The sequence below is a fragment of the Sabethes cyaneus genome, chromosome 1 (genome assembly GCF_943734655.1).
Source record: "Sabethes cyaneus chromosome 1, idSabCyanKW18_F2, whole genome shotgun sequence".
NCBI lineage: Eukaryota > Metazoa > Arthropoda > Insecta > Diptera > Culicidae > Sabethes > Sabethes cyaneus.
The window spans coordinates 150,353,406-150,379,869 of record NC_071353.1 but is presented as its reverse complement, the minus strand read 5'-3'; the positions used below and the strand labels follow the sequence as shown (position 1 = coordinate 150,379,869).

Here is a 26,464-nt window from a genome sequence, read left to right as displayed (position 1 = left end):
AACTGGCATCATTTAGGGATTAAAAAATGGGACAAGAAAAATGGAACAGGAAATATGAAAGAACGAGAAAAAAAACAAAATAAAAAGAGTAATGAGGGTTCAGAAAAATGGAGTAATAAATGGAAAAAGGGAAGAAAATGGGAAAAGTGATCGAAAAAGACGGAAAAATGATCAAAAAAGTGAGAGAACCGAAAAAGTGATAAAAACTAAACGGAAAAAAGAAAAGAATCAAAGTGGACCACAGGAATGGACTTCAAAATGGATGAAGAACGAGACGCAAAAGACAAGATTAAAAAGGAAAAGTACGGATAACGGAAAAAGCGACCGATAAAGATGAAAAAATTACAATAAAGCAGTGTAAAAGAAGGCAGATGGTACAAAGAAGGAAAGACGGGATAGAATAAGAGACCATAGCCAGACTGAAGAATAGTTACACAGAAAAGAAAGTAAACGTTAGCGAAATGGGACGATACATCTATGGGACACAGCAACACAGAAAAGAGACAGACAAATGTTCAAATGGAGAGAAGAGAAACGGGGCAATTATCATGACAAAACTGGACAAAAATTGTACTGAAAAATGAAAAACAGAAAAAAAGGTAACATGAAAGGAGAGAAAACTGATTGAAACTGAGGGAAAAAGGAAAAAAGGGGAGAGAAATAGTGGAAAAATTAGAAACATAGAAAATAACGGACACGTAAGTAAGGCCATTACAAATATTTTATAATATTTTTGTCCTTCCGTTGTCGGGCAATTGAAGGAGGGGGGGGGGCGAAAAAAAAACAATGAGAAAAAATTTAGGCGCTTTTACTTAAAGTTTAATTGTGAAATCTATTAGGCCGTATGAAAAAAACAGTCTTATGGGATAGTTTGCTCTAACTCTTTTATGCATATGGCACGTTATTATTTTCAATGTCTAATACCTACCAAAAGAGAGACAAACTCGAACGGAAAAATACGGACAAAAAATAGGAAAACAGGGCTGCTGAAGAGAAAAAAAATCAAACAGAAAAAGAAAGAAAAACGAGGCGAAGGAAACAAGATAGTAAGAGGGAAAAACAGAAGTCGAATGTCGAAAAACGGGAAAAAGGATAAAAAATGAGGACAGCAAGAAAACAAGACCAGGAGAATAAAGTAGGTAAAGAAGAGAAAACTGAGACAGTTTTTTCCGTCTTCCAGCTTCCGCAGGAATTACTGAAATATGAAATTAAATTACTGAAGAGTACCTGATCCAGATATTTTTTGGCGAATAACTGCATATCTGAATTTGGTATTGATGTGCTTGACATAGGAGGTAAAATAGCTCAAATAATAGCTAAATGTTCTACAAACACTCAAATAATAACTGATTTTGTTATTGCAATAACAATGCAATGTTCATTTTCATTATGTAGCGATTGTAAAACAATCTTATCAAGCAAATCTTCAAAATGCTGCAACTTTTATGAATCGAATGGTATGCGAACCACCAAAATCTGTTCTAAATTGGGACTTGGGAGCTATTAGCGTTCAAAATCATTCTGTCGTGACGCTGGCTTCAATCGAAATTTTAGATTGACACCCTGCGGTAAGGCGTAGTTCTACGTCAAAATGGAAAACAAGCGAATATGCGTAACAGTGTCCAACCTACCGTTATATGGAAAAAGACGGACACTGAAAAAAAAGCTACAGTGTAGAGAACATAAACAGAATGATAGCTAAAACGGGGTAAACTGGAAAAAGAGGCAGAAAGAGAACAAAAATAAATGAGACTCATGAGACGGAATAGAAAAATGTACTCCTGGAGAGACGAGATAGGAAACAAGAGACAAAAAAAAAATACCGAAAGTAAATGTAAAAAAACGCGAACGAAAAGCACAAAAATGTGACAAAAAAGGAGGGAAAGTAAAATAGACGACGAGATGACGAGATGGAGGGACAAAAAAGACGAAAAAAAGGGAAAAACAGAAGAGAAAAGTCGTAAAACGGGACATCTAGATAATTAAAAAACGAGAAAAAAAGACAAACGGGACAGAAAAGTATCGAGAAAGTATAGAAAAAAGCTAAATAAAAGGACAGAAGTAAAAGAGGGAAAACGGAAACTGTAATAAAAGGTGGACAACGGGAGAAAAAACCTAACAGAAAAGCACACGAAAAATGAAGAAAAAAGGATTGGACTGAAAAAATAGAAAACGGGAGTAAAGAAAACAAAAACGAGTAAACGCGAAAAAAGAACAGAAAAAGAGAAACAATGGAATAAAAAGTAAGGAATGGCGCTGGCATGGCACAGAAAATCAAACAGAAACTAGCAGGAAAGAGAAGCATCCAAAATGGATCCACTAGATGGATGGATGAACAACGAGACACAAACAGAAAAAAAAGTAAAACGAAAGAGAAGCGACAGAGAAAATAATGAGAACAAAGGAGAAAACGAGGCAAACGAGTAAAAATTGGCAAAGTGGGAGAAAAAGTGAGAAAACGGGATTGAAATGGACCAAAAATGGACCACACAATGGATTTCGATTTCAAATAAATTTCGAATCGATAGGGAGGGAGGAAAGTAGCAAACACCGGCCACTAGAAGAAAAATTATAATAGAGAAAAGATGAAAAGGAAAACCAGAAATAAAACAGAAAAAGGTCAACAATGAGTCAAAAAATGATAAAAAACACAGGAAAATAGGAAGACCGAGACTAAAAAGAAGAAAAAAATATAAGTAAAAACAAGTAAAAAAACGAGTAAAATAAGTCGCTTTTTACGCGAAGGATACGTCCTGCGTAAATCAAAACTGTGTAAATTCCTAAATTCGCGTAAACAAAACCGCGTAAATTCCAAAATTCGCGTAAAAAAACCAAAATTTCGCGTAAAAAAAACTTTGTGGCTTTCAACACTAAGCGAAAAAATAGACGTTTTGAGCACATAAAGCACGCGTAAATTCCGAAATTTGCGTAAAAAAACCGCGTAAATTCCTAAATTCGCGTAAAAATAATCGCGTAAAAAGTGACTTCAGTGTAAACGAGACTCAAAAGGGAAACGAGAAAAAGCAGAAAGTATAGAAAAAAGACAGAAAGTGTAAAAATAAGACATAAACTGGAGTAAAAAGTGAAAAACGGGAGAAAAAACCCAACAGAAACGCATGGAAAACGGGAAAAGTGGCCAAAAGGGAGGATTAAAGGAGGGAAAACGAGACCAAAAAGGTATGACGGTATGACAGAAAAAGGCGAAAACCGGGGAAACGAAAAAAGGAAAATTAGAAAAGTCGAAGTCGAGACAGGAAAAACGGAACAGCCAATATGAAAATACTAGAGAGAAAAAAAAGAGGAAAGAGGGTTTAAAACGGAAGAAAAATAGGGGTGAAAAGTGGAAAACGGGAGAAAATGGCAAAAGTTATCGAAAAAGACGGAAAAATGATAAAAAAAACTGAGAGAACAGAAAAAGTGATCAAAACCGAACGGAAAAAAGAACAGAATAGAAGAACAATCAAAGTGAACCACGGGAATGAACCTCAAAATGTATGAAAAAAAAGAGACTAAAAAGAAAACCGAACTACAAAAAACAACTACAATCGTTAATACAAAAAAAACGAGTAAAAAAGAAAAAAACCTGAACAAAAATAAATGAGACTCATGAGACGGAATAGAAAAATGTACTCCTGGAGAGACGAGATAGGAAACAAGAGACAAAAAAAAAATACCGAAAGTAAATGTAAAAAAACGCGAACGAAAAGCACAAAAATGTGACAAAAAAGGAGGGAAAGTAAAATAGACGACGAGATGACGAGATGGAGGGACAAAAAAGACGAAAAAAAGGGAAAAACAGAAGAGAAAAGTCGTAAAACGGGACATCTAGATAATTAAAAAACGAGAAAAAAAGACAAACGGGACAGAAAAGTATCGAGAAAGTATAGAAAAAAGCTAAATAAAAGGACAGAAGTAAAAGAGGGAAAACGGAAACTGTAATAAAAGGTGGACAACGGGAGAAAAAACCTAACAGAAAAGCACACGAAAAATGAAGAAAAAAGGATTGGACTGAAAAAATAGAAAACGGGAGTAAAGAAAACAAAAACGAGTAAACGCGAAAAAAGAACAGAAAAAGAGAAACAATGGAATAAAAAGTAAGGAATGGCGCTGGCATGGCACAGAAAATCAAACAGAAACTAGCAGGAAAGAGAAGCATCCAAAATGGATCCACTAGATGGATGGATGAACAACGAGACACAAACAGAAAAAAAAGTAAAACGAAAGAGAAGCGACAGAGAAAATAATGAGAACAAAGGAGAAAACGAGGCAAACGAGTAAAAATTGGCAAAGTGGGAGAAAAAGTGAGAAAACGGGATTGAAATGGACCAAAAATGGACCACACAATGGATTTCGATTTCAAATAAATTTCGAATCGATAGGGAGGGAGGAAAGTAGCAAACACCGGCCACTAGAAGAAAAATTATAATAGAGAAAAGATGAAAAGGAAAACCAGAAATAAAACAGAAAAAGGTCAACAATGAGTCAAAAAATGATAAAAAACACAGGAAAATAGGAAGACCGAGACTAAAAAGAAGAAAAAAATATAAGTAAAAACAAGTAAAAAAACGAGTAAAATAAGTCGCTTTTTACGCGAAGGATACGTCCTGCGTAAATCAAAACTGTGTAAATTCCTAAATTCGCGTAAACAAAACCGCGTAAATTCCAAAATTCGCGTAAAAAAACCAAAATTTCGCGTAAAAAAAACTTTGTGGCTTTCAACACTAAGCGAAAAAATAGACGTTTTGAGCACATAAAGCACGCGTAAATTCCGAAATTTGCGTAAAAAAACCGCGTAAATTCCTAAATTCGCGTAAAAATAATCGCGTAAAAAGTGACTTCAGTGTAAACGAGACTCAAAAGGGAAACGAGAAAAAGCAGAAAGTATAGAAAAAAGACAGAAAGTGTAAAAATAAGACATAAACTGGAGTAAAAAGTGAAAAACGGGAGAAAAAACCCAACAGAAACGCATGGAAAACGGGAAAAGTGGCCAAAAGGGAGGATTAAAGGAGGGAAAACGAGACCAAAAAGGTATGACGGTATGACAGAAAAAGGCGAAAACCGGGGAAACGAAAAAAGGAAAATTAGAAAAGTCGAAGTCGAGACAGGAAAAACGGAACAGCCAATATGAAAATACTAGAGAGAAAAAAAAGAGGAAAGAGGGTTTAAAACGGAAGAAAAATAGGGGTGAAAAGTGGAAAACGGGAGAAAATGGCAAAAGTTATCGAAAAAGACGGAAAAATGATAAAAAAAACTGAGAGAACAGAAAAAGTGATCAAAACCGAACGGAAAAAAGAACAGAATAGAAGAACAATCAAAGTGAACCACGGGAATGAACCTCAAAATGTATGAAAAAAAAGAGACTAAAAAGAAAACCGAACTACAAAAAACAACTACAATCGTTAATACAAAAAAAACGAGTAAAAAAGAAAAAAACCTGAACAAAAATAAATGAGACTCATGAGACGGAATAGAAAAATGTACTCCTGGAGAGACGAGATAGGAAACAAGAGACAAAAAAAAAATACCGAAAGTAAATGTAAAAAAACGCGAACGAAAAGCACAAAAATGTGACAAAAAAGGAGGGAAAGTAAAATAGACGACGAGATGACGAGATGGAGGGACAAAAAAGACGAAAAAAAGGGAAAAACAGAAGAGAAAAGTCGTAAAACGGGACATCTAGATAATTAAAAAACGAGAAAAAAAGACAAACGGGACAGAAAAGTATCGAGAAAGTATAGAAAAAAGCTAAATAAAAGGACAGAAGTAAAAGAGGGAAAACGGAAACTGTAATAAAAGGTGGACAACGGGAGAAAAAACCTAACAGAAAAGCACACGAAAAATGAAGAAAAAAGGATTGGACTGAAAAAATAGAAAACGGGAGTAAAGAAAACAAAAACGAGTAAACGCGAAAAAAGAACAGAAAAAGAGAAACAATGGAATAAAAAGTAAGGAATGGCGCTGGCATGGCACAGAAAATCAAACAGAAACTAGCAGGAAAGAGAAGCATCCAAAATGGATCCACTAGATGGATGGATGAACAACGAGACACAAACAGAAAAAAAAGTAAAACGAAAGAGAAGCGACAGAGAAAATAATGAGAACAAAGGAGAAAACGAGGCAAACGAGTAAAAATTGGCAAAGTGGGAGAAAAAGTGAGAAAACGGGATTGAAATGGACCAAAAATGGACCACACAATGGATTTCGATTTCAAATAAATTTCGAATCGATAGGGAGGGAGGAAAGTAGCAAACACCGGCCACTAGAAGAAAAATTATAATAGAGAAAAGATGAAAAGGAAAACCAGAAATAAAACAGAAAAAGGTCAACAATGAGTCAAAAAATGATAAAAAACACAGGAAAATAGGAAGACCGAGACTAAAAAGAAGAAAAAAATATAAGTAAAAACAAGTAAAAAAACGAGTAAAATAAGTCGCTTTTTACGCGAAGGATACGTCCTGCGTAAATCAAAACTGTGTAAATTCCTAAATTCGCGTAAACAAAACCGCGTAAATTCCAAAATTCGCGTAAAAAAACCAAAATTTCGCGTAAAAAAAACTTTGTGGCTTTCAACACTAAGCGAAAAAATAGACGTTTTGAGCACATAAAGCACGCGTAAATTCCGAAATTTGCGTAAAAAAACCGCGTAAATTCCTAAATTCGCGTAAAAATAATCGCGTAAAAAGTGACTTCAGTGTAAACGAGACTCAAAAGGGAAACGAGAAAAAGCAGAAAGTATAGAAAAAAGACAGAAAGTGTAAAAATAAGACATAAACTGGAGTAAAAAGTGAAAAACGGGAGAAAAAACCCAACAGAAACGCATGGAAAACGGGAAAAGTGGCCAAAAGGGAGGATTAAAGGAGGGAAAACGAGACCAAAAAGGTATGACGGTATGACAGAAAAAGGCGAAAACCGGGGAAACGAAAAAAGGAAAATTAGAAAAGTCGAAGTCGAGACAGGAAAAACGGAACAGCCAATATGAAAATACTAGAGAGAAAAAAAAGAGGAAAGAGGGTTTAAAACGGAAGAAAAATAGGGGTGAAAAGTGGAAAACGGGAGAAAATGGCAAAAGTTATCGAAAAAGACGGAAAAATGATAAAAAAAACTGAGAGAACAGAAAAAGTGATCAAAACCGAACGGAAAAAAGAACAGAATAGAAGAACAATCAAAGTGAACCACGGGAATGAACCTCAAAATGTATGAAAAAAAAGAGACTAAAAAGAAAACCGAACTACAAAAAACAACTACAATCGTTAATACAAAAAAAACGAGTAAAAAAGAAAAAAACCTGAAACAAGGCGGAATACGAGATATTTAAAACAAAAAAAGATGAGAAAAAACAAAAAAAAATTGCAAACGGAATATCTAAACAAGACCAGCAAAGAAGAAAAACAAGAGAAAAGTGCGAGACGAAAAACCCGAGCTGGGAAGGGAATTAAAGAAAAAGTCAAAAAGAGAAAAAAACAAATCAATAAAAAAGACAAAAATGAGATTGAAAAAGTGTAAAAATTAGACAAAACGTGTGAAAATAAGAAAGAAAAACCAAACGAAAGTGAACTGATAAAGTGAGTACTAGAAAAGAGAAGAAAATCAAACAAAAAAAGGATAACGAAAAAAGAGAACGTCCAAAAAGGGATCGCACAAAATGGATGGATGGATGAAAAACTTGACTACAAAGCAGAAAAAACGGGTGAGAAAAGACGAAAACCCAGACGCAAAATACAGAGAAAAAAAAGGGAAACGACAGAAAAAAAGGTAGATAAAAGGAGAAAAACACGGGACAAAAAACTCGTCTGGAATAAACCATACTTGAGATAGGACTAGTAAAAAACGCGCACAGAAATAAAGAAAAAATGAGAGTGAAAAAAACGATATTAAAGAGGATAACCGAAACAGACGAAGTCGGAAAAGGAGAGCATGAAAAAAATGGTTAAAACAGACTAGAAAATGACGAATATCGGGTCATCTGAGCTGTAACTAAAATCAAGACGGAAGAAAAGAGCTTACAAGCGAAAAGGAAAGGGAAAACGGAAGAAAAAAAGCGAAAGACTGGACAAAAATGGACAGAAATATGAAAAGAAGGAAGAAAAACCGTGAAACTGGACAGAAAGATAGAAAACAAGATATAGAAGAGGCAGAAAAAATCGGGATAAAAAAAGAAAAACAAACGACAAATAGCAATACAAATATAACAAAAAGAGGCGATGGATGGATGGAAGAAAAATAGAACACAGAAAAAAAGAGGAAAAAACAAGAAAAGATTAAAAAAGAAACTAAAAGAGAACGGAATAGAAAAAAGAGTAAACGTAAATCAAAGCAGAAAAGCGAGAAAGAAGGGGAAAATACGAGAACAGAAAAACGGGACTGAAAATAAGAGGTAAAGAGGAAAAGCGGGACTAAAATGTAAGAAAATGGAAGAGAAAACAAGGAAAGAGAAATGATCAAAAATAGAAAAAAAACAGGACAAAAAACAAAAGAAAAGAAAGGAGACAAAAGTAGTGAAATATGGAACAGATTAAAAGAAAAAAAAACGGGACAGAACAAGAAGAAAATGGGACAAAAAAGGAAACATGAAATTAATTAAAAAATTAGGCAAAAAACGGTCCAAGCAAAGCCAACTAGGCGGTTTAAAAACGGAACAAGTGCACATGAAACGAAGAACCATGGGACAGAAAAAGAGGGGAAACAGAAGCGAAAAGAAGAAAAGTGAGAGAGAAAAGGAAAAGCAACGATAGAGAATACGATAATAAACGGACAGCAAAGAAGAGAAAACGGGGCCAAAATTCACGATAGCGAAATTGGGTATGGACAGAAAAAATAACAAAAAAAAGCGGACAGTGAATGATGAAAAAGATAGGAAAAGAAGAAAGTCTGAAGGAAAAAAGATAAAAAAATTCAAAAGAAAAAACAACCAAAATCGATCAGAAAAAGAGAAAAACAAGACGAAAAACGCGATTGAGTAAAAGGGAAAACGACACAAAAATAGTAAAAATAATATATAGTAAATTGGATTTTGAACGGGAAAAGAAGAAAAACGAAAGAACTGTTTCTGTTAAACAGACAAAACAATGACAAAAAAGAGGAAGTACCGGAAGGAAAGGAGAAAGAAATGGATCAAAAGTGAAAAAAACTCAACTGAAATAAAAACGCGATAAAAACAGTAGAAAATGGTATTTTATGGCACGGATTCAGGCGCAAATTGAAGTTTAAATTCATTCCGGAAAACATTCACGACTAAATTCAAGCCCTAAGTCAAGACTAAATTTCGATCGAACTTAATTTCACGTTTCAGGTTGATTCAAGCGCAACTTAAAATCTAAATTTATGTCCCAATTAAAGTTTAAATTAAAATCCAAATTCAAGTTCCAATTCTAGTCCAAATCGAGATTCAAATTTAAAATAGAATTTTAGCCAGTCTAAATCCTAAGTGAAATTGAAGTGAAAGTTTAAATCCACTTTTAAGTTTAGCCTGCATTGAAACAAAATTCATGTTTAAATCCGAAGAGATGCAAAAGGAAGCTGGAATATTCTTGAGGGAACCAGAGTTGAACGTTGACATTTAGAGAACAAAACCAAAACCAAGAAACATTCATGTCTAGGCACGAAAAAGTTAAAAAGCTTTCTGCCATTCAAAATTTTAAAACGGCATCAAAAATCGAGGTTTGTCTTTCCGTTAATTTCTAAACAGAAAAAAAATCCCTTTTTCCACGGAAATTTTTTGTCGCGTCGATTCGTTCGATTCGACTTCCCACACTCACCTGCAGGATGGTGAAGTTCTCCAGTACACTGTTCATCATGTACTTCTCGGGCAGGTGCTTCAGCTTGTTGATAAAGTTGATCATGTAGTCGCACATCGGCGATCGGCTGATCCGGTAGACGTACCGGCCGTTCTCGAAGCGGGAATACTCGGTTTCGACCTTCTCCACCACCTGTTTGCCGAAGGAGCACACCTTGGTCGAGCAGGTAATCACCATGTTGTCGTTGCTTTCGTAGCTGCAGCAGTGGAAAGTAGAAAGGATCGTTAGAAGTCAAGACGACGGATGGGATGGGTTGGATGGATGGATGGATGGATACTCACTGACTACTGACACCGTAGAAGGCGCCCGCATCGCTGGCGATGTTCGTGTTCAGATCCGCCCAGAACTTGACCAGGAAGAACGCATTGCTCGGACCCTTCTCGTACAGTTCCTTCAGGCCGCCGGCCTTCTGCGGGAATTTGTCGTAGATTTCCTTCACCTCGACGGACTCCAGCAGCGGGTGGGCCGGCTGGTCGCCTATATGTACAAATAAGTGCTTGTGGTACTGCAAAAAAAAAATACACCAAAAATCAGTCACGAGTCAATTCGGAAGATTCGATTCTCTACTCACAGTATCTTCAACACGTAACTCCAGGTAGGCACTGTACTCGACGAGCCGGAACTTGTGCGTCGCTATCGCCCGGCCTTCCCACGGGTGGGCCGCCTGGAGGCCACTGTCGGAGACGGCCGTCGCCGTCTTGCCGATCGGGCCGTAGGCTGCCTGGGCGAACGGTTTCACGTCCTGCGATGTGCTGGGCTGCAAACCGGGCTGCCAGAATTGCTGTTGTGAAAAAAGGCAGAAGAACACGTTGGAGGTTAATGAACGGTGAAAAAACCCAAATCCCGTTGGGGGTAGTAATGATTAGCGGAACGAAAAAATTAAAATATAACAAAGGACAATGGTTTGCGTCGTGAGTTTTTTTTTGAAAAGCAACGTCGACTGTGATTGAAATGATTAGAATTAGTAAAAGTCTTCCAGCAGCAACCGAAGTCATCTGTTGAAAACAAAGTAGTCGGTAAGGATGAAACTGTACTGTCACTTGTGCGCAGCACAAGCGTCGAGATCAAGTTTGCCATGCAAACTTGACGGGTGACAAACTGAAATAACAGCAACGGAAAAGTAGTGCAAAAATCATGACAAAACTCAACAAAGTTTCAAACGTCTCTCACACGGACACGCAGCAGTGGCGGAGGCACTAAGCCGTAGCAATAATATTACACAGTAAATAGAGGTTAAGCAAAAGTGAATGATGACTGCCAGCTTTGCTAGCTGTTAGGATTGAGCTATCGATGGCGAATCGACGGCAGCAGGTAATTATGATTAATTCGAAACTACTATCGCTCCTAGCACGAAGAGGCGAAGAGATTGTTTGTTGGTCATCATAATGTACTCACTTACGGGCTGATGGAGCTTAATTATTATGAACCATGTGAATGGTGATGACGAAGCCGAATGAGGAGCGATGAGGTTGGATGAAAATAATGATGGCAGTGATTCAGAGACCCCAGTCAGTGTCTAGTAGAGCTGACACAAATTATCGAAAACAAGTTTCCTCGGACTCCGTCCGCAGCAATCTCGAAGCAATTGCGGCACTGCCGCTGCTGCGGATCGTTATGATTATTCGATGTCAGCGCTAATAAGACATCATCATCATGATGATGATGATGACTGAACCGACTCTGGTGTTAAAACGGATGACTCAACGACCGATCTCGAATCTGTGGCAGCAGTGGTTTGTTTACACTTGCGTTGTGCTGTTGTTAGGTGTTTGCTAATTATTCGATTGAATGTCAATGACTTTCATTTGCCGCAGCCGCCAGCCAAATCAGCTGACAGGTTGTGTGTTTCGCTTCGCGTTTGGAGATCACGCCCATCTCATCAATTGAGTCGAATCGAGTCGAGTTGAGTGCAATCAAAGCCTGGTAATTGGCCAGATGGATCATCAGCAAAATGTTTTAATGAATGTTCCGAGCTATGAAATGCACATCAGTTTAATACACATCGCCGGTTTTTTTTTGTTTTAGTCGAAGTAATAGCAAATTTTATGACGCAATTAGACGCTCATTCACAGCTTTTTCTCTCCCTTTTGGGTTAAACTCTCTTTTGAAACTTGGGTGAAATGAGCTCAGCGTGTATTGTTTACGGCTGCGTAAGGTTCATTGATAGTTAAACAAACAGTCACAAAAAGGTGTTATGAACTTGCGTGAAACTGTGAATCTATTTTATCGTGCTATAGGGTAAAGAAAACTTTACTAGGGTTAGGGATTGATACAATCTATTTCCGTGTCATAAAAATGGTTGGAAGATTGTTCGATCGTCGATCGTAATCAGAGAAGTGCACGAGGGTAATGATAAAAATTACAGGCAAGTGGACGAATACTCTCGAAAAAACCAAAGTTTATCAGAGTTTGGACAAAGCGATTTGCGGATAATGGAGCCTTTCGTGACAAGTGTCTTCACCATCCATTTTTGAATTCCAAATTCTTCAATTACAGCCTAATCAACGTCTTCGCACCGACAAACGATAAATCCGATGATGCTAAGAATGAGTTCTACGACGGACTCAAGAGGACCTATGGAGAGTGCCCAAAACATGACGTCAAAATCATCATCGGAATGGGGGGAATTATTCCGTCCTGTCCATTGGAAGACATAGCCTTCATCTATCGACCAACGATAATGGTCTGAGGCTTGTAAATTTCGCCGCGGCCATCGAAATGGCCATCTGCGGCACAATGGGACCTTTAGGTCTCAGTCAGATCGATCGTGTCTTGATTGACGGCCGACACTGCGGTGGGCTGGGCACGTGGCCAGAATGCCCGACGAAAGAGTAACCAATCAGTTTTTCAGCAGAGAACCTGAAAGAGATTGTAGACTTCGAGGACGATGCACGGTCCCAGGACCGATAGCACTGGAGGACCATATTTTTTTCGTTGCAGGATCGATGATGAACGGTCGCCACTGAAGTAAACTTAGTACGGAGCTAAAAGCAAACAGTTCAATGTTTATGGACAGTAGAATGACCGCGGTTGGAATACAAATTTTACTTTTAAATTCGCAGAAATCAAGCTGCTTTTCAAAGGTTGGACCTTAATTAATTTTAAACCGCATTTCAATTTTTAGTTTTTAAAGTAAATAATTTCTTAAATCACGGGGTCCCAATAATTCAATATATTCATTACTAGCTGACCCGACAAACTTCGTATTGCCACAAATTAACCTGTGTTGTACATAAATCATGAATCTCGGATGATCTTTGTCACTATCTCGAGTTTTGCAAGCCCCCCAGTGGGCGGCGCTTCCGACGGCGGGTCACCGGCAACACTCGCGACCGTCTCGTCCTGAATGATCTAGTGTTACTATAGATAGTTTTTGTGGTCTTGTTATTGATTAATGTTTTATGGAAGAGTCTCGAATTTCTCGAGTTGGATTAGTTTTTGAGTTTCGCAAAAATTTCTGTTTTATTTGTATGAGAGTCCATATCCCCCTACCACAGGGGTGAGAGGTCTCTAACTATCGTAAAATAAATTCAAGACTCCAAAATCTCACACATGCCAAATTTGGTTCCATTTGATTGATTAGTTCTCGAGATAAGAGGAAATCTGCATTTCATTTGTATGGAAGCCCACCCTCTTAAAGGGGAGATGGGCCATAACTCGCTTTCTAAAGAAGAGAGGGGTCTCAATTCACCATAGAAAAAAATCTTGCGTCCAAAACCACTTACATGCCAAATTTGGTTCCATTTGCTTGATTAGTTCTCGAGTTATGAGGAAATTTGTTTTTCATTTGTATAGGAGCCCCCCCCCCCCCCCTCTTAAAGTGGGGGAATCCATAGAAAATATACCATAGAAAATATTCTTGCCTACAAACACTCTAGAACTAATCAAGCAAATGGAACCAAATTTATCATGTGGGTGATAAATTTGGTTCCATTTGCTTGATTAGTTCTAGAGTTATGAGGAAATTTGTATTTCGTTTGTATGAGAGCCCCCCCTCTTAAAAAGGTAAGGGGTTCTAATTCATCATAGAAAAAATGGTTGCCTCCAAAAACACCCACATGCCAAATATGGTTCCATTTGCTTGATTAGTTCTGGAATTATGAGGAAATTTGTATTTCATTTGTGTAGAAGCACCCCCTCTTAAAGTTGGGAGGGGTCCTAATTCACCATAGAAAATATTTTTGCCTCCAGAAACCTCCACATGCCAAATTTGGTACTATTTGCTTGATTAGTTCTCGAGTTATGAGGAAATTTGAATTTCATTTGTATAGGAGCCCCCCCTCCTAAAGTGGGTAGGGGTCCCAATTCATCATAGAAAAAATTTTTGTCTCCAAAAACACCCACGTGTCAAATTTGGTTCCATTTGCTTGATTAGTTCTCGAGTTATGAGGAAATTTGAATTTCATTTGTATAGGAGCCCCCCCTCCTAAAGTGGGTAGGGGTCCCAATTCATCATAGAAAATATTTTTGTCTCCAAAAACACCCACGTGTCAAATTTGGTTCCATTTGCTTGATTAGTTCTCGAGTTGAGGAAATTTGTATTTCGTTTGTATAGGAGCCTCCCCTCTTAAAGTGGGGAGGGGTTCTAATTCACCATAGAAAATATTCATGCCCTAGAAAACTTTCACATGCCAAATTTGGTTCTATTTGCTTGATTAGTTCTCGAGTTATGAGGAAATTTGTATTTAGTTTGTATAGGAGCCCCCCCTCTTAAAGTGGGGAGGGGTCCTTATTCACCATAGAAAATATTCTTGCCCTCGAAAACTTTCACATGCCAAATTTTGTTCCATTTGCTTGATTAGTTCTTCAGTTATGAGGAAATTTGTATTTCAGGTGTATAGGATCCCCCCCTCCTAAAACGGGGAGGGGTCCCAATTCATCATAGAAAAAAATTTTGTCTCCAAAAACACCCACATGCCAAATTTGGTTCCATTTGCTTAATTACTTCTCGAGTTATGAGGAAAATTGTGTTTCTTTGGTACAGGAGCCCCCCCTCTTAAAGTGGGGAGGGGTCCTAATTTACTATAGAAAATATTTTTGCCCTCGAAAATCTTCACATGCCAAATTTGGTTCCATTTGCTTGACTAGTTCTCGAGTTATGAGGAAATTTGTATGGAAGCCCCCCCCCTCTTAAAGAGAAGAGGAGTTATAATTCCCCTTATAAAGAGGGGAGGGGTCTCAATATACCATAGAATAAATTCTTGTCACCGAAAACACCCACATGCCAAATTTTGTTCTATTTGCTTGATTAGTTGTCGAGTTATGCAGAAATTTGTGTTTCATTTGTATGGGAGCCCCCCCTCCTAGTGGGGGGAGGGGTTTCTAACCATCACTAAAATCTTTCCTGGCCCCAAAAAACCTCTACATGCATATTTTCATGCCGATTGGTTCAGTAGTTTTCGATTCTATAAGGAACATACAGACAAACAAACAGACAGACAGACAGAAATCCTTCTTTATAGGTATTCGCTATGTGCGCGAAACGGTGCTGCCACCTTCCCAAGTTTGTTCTATTTGTGAAGTCTGTGCACAGGTTTGTTAAAGAGTGAAAAGGATAGACAAAACTTTGCACCAAATCTTCACAAACTTTCCATATGGCAGTTCCATGAGAGTACAAGAGATCGATTTGTGCTTACATAGCGAATAGATTAAACTTCTCTGAAGACACCACCCTTGAAAAATGACGCATTTTTTACCCAATTGCTATTTTTCAAAATTTGACCACTGTGCGTCGTGGTCATAATGGATGACAACGACTGACAGTGGGAGCACATGCTAAACGTTCCCTACCAAGGAGGTAAGCGATGACGTCAAACATCACCGCCAGATTCTACTTGACCGACTGGATTAACCTTTCACAGGCTCCTCCCATATGAGATGCCGCTGGAAATAAAACTGCCCACACGATTTCGATTTCGATTCACGATTAAAATTCAAAGCACTATTTCTAGTTCGCTTTCACGTCCCATTTTATGTCGCATTTCATGGTCCAAGTCATCGTTCTGTTTCAACTCCAATTTTAAATCCAGTTTTAGGTTCCATTCCAAATTCAATTTAAAGCAAAGAAAGTTCAAATTCAGGTCCAATTACGAACATAAAGAAGCATACTTTTTCTGAGAAGAGTTATTCAATTCAAGCCTGTAGCAGATCATGATCCAAATCAAAATCGACGAAAGAGAAAATCGCTGAGCTCAATGTGAACAGGAGCTCCGTTTAACCAGTAAGAACCAATTGTAGTCATTTCGTTCACACCGCACAAACTCTCATTGGAAACTCCACCAGTTAAATTGATCCTCCCACGGACTGTGAAGTGTAGATCGGTTCGTGTGTGTTGGATCACTGGTAACCACTAGTAAGGAGATCCAACGGCGCATTCAAGCAGAAAAGTGGTTATCGCGATGGCATCGGAGCAGGAGTCGAGAAAACTCGACTGCATCTCACAGATTGATTGGAAAATACTCGGGAAGCACTCAGGCAGTGGCAGAAAACCGAAGACAGATGGCCTGGTGAGGACCAATGTTTCCCTTTGGTTTGTCCGCAGAACGGCACCGAACCGGAACGGCAAACAAAATACGGTAGCCAAAAGCCGCGCCAGGAAGCTGTACCGAAAGTAGCTGACGTAACCGAGGTGCGTCACGATGGATGTTGAGACTTACATGAAGGCGGACACAAAACACTTGCCGGAGCATATCACGGTCGGTAGCCAAAAACTTCTTGTTTTGGTAGGTGCCTTTCTTGCCGTCTCACGGAGAGACTGGTATATATATGACCGTGTTTTTTTTATAACGATAGTATTGCCGAAGGAGCGAAAGATTAGATTAGAGGAGGGCAAATGAAGCAGCATCTATGAGCAATGTTGCAAATCGAGTGAGAAGCAAACGATGCCGACCCTTACGCGAGTGAGTGTGAGAAGCATAGCGTCCAATGCTTACTCCACTGAAGCCGCTGGTGCTGTGTGAGATATTCTGCTACTAACACACTCGCCAGTGCACGGCCTCGGAGCGTCGTTCCGTGTCGGCCGCTCACGCAACCAGCAGCTCGTGAGTTATCAGTAGTCCATCAATAATATTATGCCCTCGCTTCACACTCGGGTAAGAGTACGGGTCCTCGTGAGCGTTCGTTATCAACTGGTTACAATGACGAGCAAGAGCGACGTCCTTGGCTGATAGTTAAATACACACTCGCAAAAACACGTCGCAGGACATAGACAAATAAGAAAGGGTGTCCGATAGAGATGCTCATGCCAGCGTGTTCGTTAGAGCCGACGCGCCGTACTCGTTTTGGTGATACTTCAACGAGCAAAGGAAAGAATTGGGTCGACTTTCAGCAATGAAGTACAGATATAAAACGGGGAAGAATGCAGATTAAAATTGTAGTCTTTTGTCCGAGAAGTTCTCCAGATTTTCGGGTGAGACACTGTCAGCTGACCAAATCTTTTTGACTGTAAATAATTTTCCGCTTTCTGGGTTTTCGGTAAATGTTATGAGTGATACCATGTCGAGGCGTTTCCATATGGATGCAATTTACACCGACCTCTCGGCTGCTGTTGATAGGTTAAATCATCAAATTGCGATTGCCAAACTCGACATGATGGGGCTTCGCGGTACTCTACTGCTCTGGTTGAAGTTCTGCTGTTAAAGGCGGAGAATCAATATCCGGCGAGTTTATTTACTACGTCCGGTATTCCACAAGGCAGCCATCTAGACCCGCTAATCTTCGTGCTATACTTTAATGAGGTAAATTTTCCTCATGAACATCCAGCGGGAAAAGCTGGAGGTTTTACTGATCCAGACGGGCTTCTTACTTGAAGAGACCCTCATATTTCAACAGGACAGCTACCCGAAGCATACTACCAAGTAGATCAAGTGTTTCTTCTGGTCTTGTCCGATCAAACCCCTCTGGAATGGTCTTCACAAAGCTAAACCAACAGCTAGGTGCTAGAACCTGGTAGGGAACATATGCCGAAGTGCCTGCAGTAGGTCCTGAAGCCCAAAGGTGGACTTGAAATCTTTGATTTTGACTTACAATTGAACCAAAAATTGGCGCTAAAATTAGACATGATATTGGGCTTGAAATCGAAAATTTAATTCAACTTGAGATGTGACATTAAATTTCCTCTGAATTTGGCTTGAAATTTTACTTCAAACTGGATGGACATGGGGGACTAGAAATTAGACACGAAGTTTTTACTGGAAATTAAAGTTGATATTTTTCGAGTTAGTCTCTCAAGCCCAATTTTTCCTTTTTTTGTTTCGTTTTTTCTCCTCTGCTGTACCGTTTTCTTGGTTTTTGCAGGCACTTTGCATCCGTTCCGAGAGAAAAGAGTCGTTTTCCTTTTTTCTGTCCAGTGTTTCCTGTATCAATGTTTCGTTTTTCTTTGTATTGTGTTCCATTTTTTCTAATTTTCAGTCTAGTTTGTTCCTATGCTTTTCGCTTGTTTTTTTTTGCAGTTTTCTTTTCCGTTTTCAGTCTTTTTCGTATTTTTTAACTTCTTCTGTCTCCTTTCCTTCTTATTTTTCGTCTCTATCTGTTCCATTTTCCTTTTTTTAACGCTCCATTTTTCGTCAAATCTATTTTTATATTCTTAATTTATAAAAAAAAATTTTCACGATTAAATTCCACTATTAATTTAGGTATTTAATCTGTTTTTGACTTCCTTTTTTCCGTTTGGTTTTCGGTTTTCTTTCTGTATTCCGTTTTTCGACTTTTTTTCTTGCCTTTGACTCTGTCGCGGTCCAACGTAAATCATTTTTCATTAAAGGTAGAGGAGCGTTTGGTTAGGAAAAATGTTAGACTGGATGATATTGCGTAACTCCGATGTAAGACAAAAATATATTGCGTAGTTCAATTCTACTGGATGGGACTCTAACCTACACTCTCTCGGTTTGCGCCCAAGTGTTTTGACAATTAAACTATCAGTACACTGTCGTGTACCCTATATTAGATAATTTCACATCTAATTTCAATCATTCTAGTCTAACCATTCGTACGCACAGCTCATTTTCGTCCTCGTTTTCTCTATTTGCTTCAAGATTCTACTTTTTCTCTCTTATTTTTCTTCTTTTCTCTATCGTTCTTAATTTTTTTCTGTCCAGTCTCCTCCTTTTCCCTCTTTTTCTTTCCCGTTTTCTTCTTTTCCACTTTTTTCTCTCGTTTTGTTCCGTTCTCTCTCCCATCGTGTCATATATTTTTCCTTTGTCCTTTTGCCTGCTAGTTTTTATTCATTTCTCTCGCGTTTTTCTTCCTTTCCAGACCCGTTTTCCTGCGAGATCTTTTTAGTTTTTCTCTCTTATGTCTCATTTTTTATCTCTTAACACAATTAATGCATATCGAAAAAATAGCAACCGATTAAATTAAAAACTACGGGCTTCTGTGACCCATTACATTGTTTTACATTTAACCCATTACGTTTATCTCTTGCATATCAGTGTGGAGGTCTGTTTTAAGTGCATTTTATAATTCATTTTAGTGTAAATTTTGAACTGCATTTTAAGATTCAGTTTGAGGTACATTTTGCTCCAGTTGATTCGCACCAGTACGGGAAATTGAATTTGTAATTTTCCTTCATGACAATGCTTTGCCATATGTTACAACATTGGGTAAAAAATAGTTGGGAAACCAGAGGAATTTGTCTTTCATTCTTTATCCGCAAACAATTGTCATCAATTGGTTTAAGAGAAATTAACTTTGTTTTGAACCGTGTCAGTCCCTCCTGGACTGACAAAGCAATCATTCTGAACTGGAAAACAGTTTGTTAAAAGAAGTGTCCCGAAAAGCCAGAGGTTGATAGACAGACTTTGTATATGTGCCCTTTCAGCAATTATTTTGATCAAAATAATCGTATGTTTATCCACATACGACTGCGAATAACGACGATAGTGATAAACGGGTGGTGATAAAACGCGAAAGGAATGTTTTTAAACCAATAAAACCGCATCCGAAAGGTCTGACCAAGAGACATCCGATGCTTTTGAAATGACTTAACGATTATAATTATCTTCCTGCGTCAAAACAATGTGTCAACTTGAATAATCTTATACTCAAGATAACACCGACCGACGGACTGATGATAACACGGACGGACTATTTATCAAGTTATCATCAAATTTACGGCTACAGTAATCGTTGTCAAGCGGAGGGGCAAACTTCGGGCAAAGAAAAAAAAACCATTCAACTTTTCTACGAAATGGGCCAATCGGCCCATATCATTTTCGGACCAATAAAAAAAATCCGACGATTTCTCGGTTTCCTACGGAGTTTTCAAAACTGAACGACGACCCAATCACTTATGCTAATCGAATCAAAAAGTCATAGCGCGCCCGGCAACCCAGCTGGTCCGGCCGTCGTAATCATAAAATTCGAAAGCCCTCGTTTCCAACGTGGTGACCCATCCCAAAGTGCGATTTCCATCTGAGAGCAGAGCCAAGCAGTGACAATCGACCGACCCGATCAAAAAGAAACGTTCACTGCTCGTTCAGGTTTATGACGCTGCGGAGCAGCACGCAGCGGCGCTGATTAATGGGTCAAATGTCCGCGGACGCCCGTTCCTTCCGATGATGATGGGACGATGGGGAAACCGGTTCGATCGTTTCGATTTCGAAGACGGAATTTAAAGCGGCGCAAAACGCCGCTCATCACAGCGGCCTGCGTTGTCAAAAATATTTACCACATCCACCACCACAGGTAAACAATGACGGACGGACGACGCCGCTCGGTGGAGGTTTTTCGGCGAAGTCGCAAATAAGAAAAAATGCTTTTAACACACTGAAATAAAAATAAATCAAAAGGTGAGTAATCAGACGCGGCCACGAGCTGATCTACATGCACGCCCACAGCCCAATTGACGGTGGTTTCCGGTCGGTGAAGCCTAAATACTAGAAGCCTTTCGCGCGTCGGTCGGTTTCGGTTCGGTTGGTGTGTGGTTTGGTTGGTAATTGCGACCAGAGCAAACCTCCCAAATCGATTACCTACAGACAACAGACAGACAGACAGACAGATGGGGCAACGCGAATGAAAAGTTTGGCAATCGATCGAAATCTTTTACCTTGCCCGGCCGAAAGATGAAAGGTGAAAATTAGTGACTTTCTGATGTAAAGTGTAAAGACGTGGTGATTACAAGCCGCCGCAGGCGGCCGTCAGCCGAAGCCGATAATCGATTGGGGTACAGCCTTCTTCCGGATATCGGGACGGGAGCCGTTCGCCTGTTCGCTTGTTGATGTTTCAATTAATCGATGCATTTCACTTTTTGACGTAAATGCGGTTTGAATTGGTGCGATATGAAGTGGAGTGGTGAGTCGTAAACCGTAAACGTCAAATGGAGTGGTAAATTTGCGACATTAATCAAATGGTTACTTGGATGGATTACACTTTGTTAGTATGACCGTTTGTCCGTCACAGACAAAGGATTCATCGTTACGTTAGTTAGTTAGCCGTAAATAACGTGACATTTAGCGTTGTGGACAGTACGTGACAATAGCAGCAGCAGCAGCAGTAGCAGCAGCACTTAAGTAGTAGCGTTGTAGCAACAACAACAACAGCAACAACAACATCATCAACGAAAACAACCACGAGTGACAGTCAGAGAGATAACTGATGGTATAACTTGTAAGGTTCTTACGCTCGAATGTGGTGGCGCTGCCTGCACTAGTGGAGGTGGTGGCGGCGGAGGTGCCGTCTGGTGGGAAGAAAGAAGGTGCGGATGGTGTGGATGTGGATGAGGGTGACGGTGGTGGGGGTGGTGGTGGTGGTGATGGTACGGAAGGCACGTTGAATTCGCTAGGCTTAGCCCCTTTGCTGCTGCTACCGTGACAATTTGCGCGCTGGTCATACCGGCCATGGGCCCCGGAAACATCTTCTCCTTCGGGCCCAGCATCGTGTGGTCCTGAGGGTGGGTTAGGGGAGGGGGGGGGGTGGATGGTCAGAGCAGTCCGTCGGTTTGGGCCGTGGGGGAGGGGGGGAGTCAAAATAAGTAACAGAACAATAATAATCAGCGGTGCTGTTTGGTTGTTTTTTTTGCGGAGCAAAACTTCAAAACCGAGGATCGAAAAATTTTTTGTGGGATTTTTTTTTGGAACAGTCTACTCACCACTTTCATCTTGGCCTGAAATTCTCGCAGTTTCCGTCTCGCTAGAACCTGTATGTGAGAGCTGACTTGCTTCCGTGTTCGCGTCTTTCCGGTTCGCAGTTTTATGTAGCGGGCTATCAGTTCGTTGCGTCCTGTTGAAATAGAGAAAAAATGAGAACCTTTTAGTTAAATAGTCTTTCTGTTTTTTTCTGTAATTTTCCAGTAGTGACGTTCGGGGATGCTTCCGCGTGAATTCTCACAATTAATAATTCACAGTGTCGAAAATCTGTTCGCCGTCGAATTTCAAACATCCAACAGGCACATAAATCAGCAGTGAAAGACTGTCGAGGAGGTAACTTTCACGACGGCTGCTGCCGTCGTTACTGCCTGTCTCATCGACCTCACCCGCAATATGCAAAAGACAGAAAAATGCCATCCTGCCTGCTTCCCACCCTTGCCTTGCCCCGAACCCACTTCGCAGTGGCCCAGAGGGACACTTCTTTTCTCACTAATTAATTTCTTCCAATCCAAAATGAACGATAGCGTGACACAAAAGATGAGGAAAATTCTTTCTCCTTTTGCTGGCGCTCCCACACAGTACCGTCCCGTGTCTTGTTCCCTTCCTCTCCCGTTGTTCGGCATTGTTATTTTTTATCATTAACGTCTTCCTGGGTTGGGCCCGGGGATGGCTTTGACTTACTGAGCGCGCATTTTGGGCTGCTATAGGATAGAACCACCGCACCGGAAGACTTGGCTGCCGCTGCGCGGCGAAAAAGTCAAAATCTCCTGGAACGGAGGCAGGCAGGCAAATAGCAGTAATTTGCTTCCCGACTTCTTTCACCTAACCGGTGAAACCGGCAGTGGTGGTTGGTAATGGTGGTGGCGGCTGACGTCCTTTCTTACGTTACGGCTCCGCCGCACGCAAGATTTATCGCCACCATCCTTTTTCCGGGCTCGGTCCTCCGGTTGTCCTGCTGGCTGCAACTCGATCCTGACTGGCTGGCTGCGGAAGTGACGCGATTAAGCATTTTAATTTTAATTATTGTTCCGTCCGCTTTGACGCAAGTGTTCGGTTTTAGTTTTGCTTCAGCTCTCAGACCCAGAGCAAAAAAGCGGTGGCGGCGAAAGTGCGTCGTTTGTTGCATCACTGCACACAGAGGTTAACATGAGATGTTAACGTTAAACCAATAATGAGGCAAAGCGACAAAGTAGGCCTTGTCTTTGGTGTAACTTTTGACAGATGGTGTTAACTCACCACGTGTGTGGTGAGTGTGTTGATCTCTCGCTTATAAGCGAAATGTTGAGCGTAAAGGCCACTGTACAGTTTTCGTGAAAATTAGCGTTAACTAGACTTCGATACTTTGTTTTTCGCTCGCTGAATTTCATCTTTAGTTTCAGTAGACTTCAAAAAGGCAACTGTAGAGTAATGTAAGACATTTTAGTCGCCACTTCTGTTTATTATTCAAAGCAGGATACTGGAAAATGCCAGCCGTAGACTACAGGATGGCAAATCTAAGTGCTGGGTTGCAACAAACTTTGGGATTTGGCAATCAACCTTACGTAAATGTCCCAACAGAAAAGAATTGCGTATTGAATTTTGAACGACAGTCGTTTTTTCTCGACCAGGAATTCGATACCCAGGATTACGGATGGTTTGCTTCGGTTTCTACATACGTTTCAGTAGTCAGAGGGTCTTGAAAACCACAGCAGAGCGCTGGACAGGGCGTTCTATGGTCCCACTTACAGTGATCTGCGCCGGTTCGCTGCCGAATTCACTGAAACGAACAATTTCAAACAACAATTTGAGTTTTATTACAGTATAAACAATATATATAGAATGCCAGTGTCGCTGCAGTACGCGTGGCAAACATCACACATTTTCAGATAATGTATTTACATTATACTTGCATATGTGTGTGTGCCTGAGATTCAGCAAAAGGGGAATCTCATTGTCAAACTTTGACAACCAGTTTAAAATTTCGAATATGGCTGCCAAGTAATGTAATTGTAAACTTCGCTTGCTTCAAATTTCTGAAAAAATCGGTGCAAAAAGACTCAGTTGAGGGATTCAATTCATCCGGAAGAAAGAAAATGAGCGTTTAAAAACATTTCACTGGCATGAAAACACAGCGATGAGCGCACTGATGACAGCAGCAACCAGCGCACAGATAAAGAACAGATAAATAACAATAAGCAACTTTGACATAGAAGTTCCCGATTCACAGACTTGATACAGATTGTTAGCATCATGTTTACCACAATGAGTCCTGCAGAAAAACAGCGACACTGGCATTCTATATATATTGATTCTACTTTTATTACACACTTTTGAAGTCTTTTAAGACCAAAATTGGCAGTAAAAACCCCAATAAGTGTGCAATTAAACTCCTAATGTTGCTTGGGATGTTACACATAAATTAAACAGAGCAACGGGAATGAGTAGAAACGACTGGACGATAAATTTAGTGGAAAAACTCCGTTTTTCTTTGGGAACACCACAACAGATAAGCCTCGCTCGAATGATGGGGGTTGCAACAGGGAGCAGATTAGAGTCTTTTTCAGCAACCAAGAATTTAATAAGATCCACGATATTATCACCATCTCAGTGACGGAGGAGAATGTCACTGCACAAGAAGAGAAGTATGTGGAGTTTGAATCACTCTACAACGAAACATTATAGTCAAAATTGAAACTATGATAGAAGCCATCGAAAGGGAGAATCGATCGCACCAAACCCATCACTGAGTCAACCTGTGAATATCCAAAACCAGTCATATCGAGCTCCTACTTTCGACGGTCACCACGAAGCAAGGCCGCGTTTCAAGGCAAATCGTTGAAGGGTCTATTATAACCGGGATGTCGCAGACGTTAGTGGTAACGCTACTGATACCCACGATGGACAACCAGGCCCATGAACTTTTGGGAGACTTTGAGCAATCAATCAGAGTTGATTGAGTTTCTGAAGCAAAGGTGTGTGATTTTGGAGCGGTGTGACACCATTACCCCTTTGGTAGCTTCCACCAAGGTGCCAACCGGCAACGAAAAGTGGATCGTCACAATCTACCGGAGTATGTGGGTGTCTGTTGTTCCAGCCAGCATCGGAATTTCAAGTGCCCAGCCTTCGAAGAGATGACCGTGGAGCAGCGTCAAGGCCTGAGGAAGACCCACGGTAGTACTGCAAGTCTGAGGAACAAGCCCTGTGAAAAATGTGCCAAGAGACACCACACCCTCTACTACTACGAGCAGCGAAAGAAGTATGACGTGAGAAAGAGTGAGCCGCCCAGACCAGACGAGGTGTTGGTGAACCAACAACGATGACGACTGAGGAAGAGCGTTTTGGAGAACGCTTCCAGCGAACTAATTGTCGTGTGTTGGCACAAACTTTTGCTGATTGGCGAAGAGATTGGTACGAGTTTCAAACCTGAATCAAGGAAGTGGCCGGGATAGCAGAGAATCTTCTCAGGAGATCACCCGTCGAAGCTGTTGACGGTGTTGGAGCTGTTGACCGTTAGGTACGGGACTTTAGCGGATACGGACGACGTCCTGTTTGGTTTGGATTCGATCGATTCAACCAAGAAGTTACGCTGTGTTCTAGAGACATTGATGCTGAACGGTGGATTAGCGCAGAGAAAGTAATTGATTGAATCCATTGAAGCGGAACGAGAAACCCTGGTACCCAGTGGTCAGGACTCCAGTGCCAAAGAAGCGATCAAGGCTTTGGGACTTTCTTGTGGGACCCCAAGAAAGACGTGTTTTTTTTAATAAATCACCTGATTCGAGAAAGAACGACAATAAGGTGGTGATGAAGTGGAGTGTCCTGTCTCAGATTGCGAAGTTGTTTGACCCCCGGGGACTCGTGTTACCGGTGATCGTCGGACCGAAGATGCAGTACCTTTTTGTTTCCAATGGAATTATACCGCGAAAACAAAGTTAAGTTTGAATTCAACCCAAATCTAGTCCAAAATCCAATCAAATTTAATCGAATTCCCCTCCAATAGGGATGGGAACTATTATTAAAAATCGTTACTGATAACCATCAGTAGTTTTACCCATCACGGCATTGTAGCAAAAAAATAGGAAATTGTAATAACCGCATTATTCATTGTAATTTTACATTGTAATTTATCAGGTGGACTTTATGGGGGCTCGCGCAACTACCGAACCGACCGGTCCATCCGACAGATCTTGCAGAAATGTTAAGTGTACATCGTGTCCTCGGATCACATCTTTATTGATTTCAAAGCAACATACGATACATCGAGACCAGCTATGGCACATAATGCACGAAACCGGTTTTCCGGATAAACTGACGCGACTAATCAGAGCTACATTGGAACGAGTGATGTGTTTCGCGCGTCTCGGGGACACAATCGACAGCTTATCCAGTATGCTGTTCAACATCACTCTTGAGGCGGTGTTCCGACATGCGGGTAATGAAACGAGAGACATGATTTTCATCAGGGGTATAAGTATTTGAATCACGACATACTTTCACTGCTTGTGAATCCCAGAGACTCCCATCTACATCTGACGAAACTCGGTAGGCTACGGTGGGCCGGACACGTCATAAGGATGCCGGACGACAGAGCAACGACAACAGTTCTTT

General features: G+C 40.1%; 1 protein-coding gene across 1 annotated transcript in view; it reads right to left on the bottom strand.

Annotated features, from left to right (window-relative positions):
- Window positions 1–26,464, bottom strand: part of LOC128738916 (protein scalloped) — a 459,239-nt gene that overhangs the window by 1,972 nt on the left and 430,803 nt on the right. The window contains exons 5-8 of the mRNA XM_053834405.1: window positions 21,880–22,010; window positions 10,366–10,575; window positions 10,076–10,299; window positions 9,756–9,990 (exon numbers count right to left, since the gene is read on the bottom strand). Of these exons, the coding sequence (XP_053690380.1) occupies window positions 9,756–9,990; window positions 10,076–10,299; window positions 10,366–10,575; window positions 21,880–22,010 (800 nt within the window). The remainder of the gene's footprint in view (window positions 1–9,755; window positions 9,991–10,075; window positions 10,300–10,365; window positions 10,576–21,879; window positions 22,011–26,464) is intronic.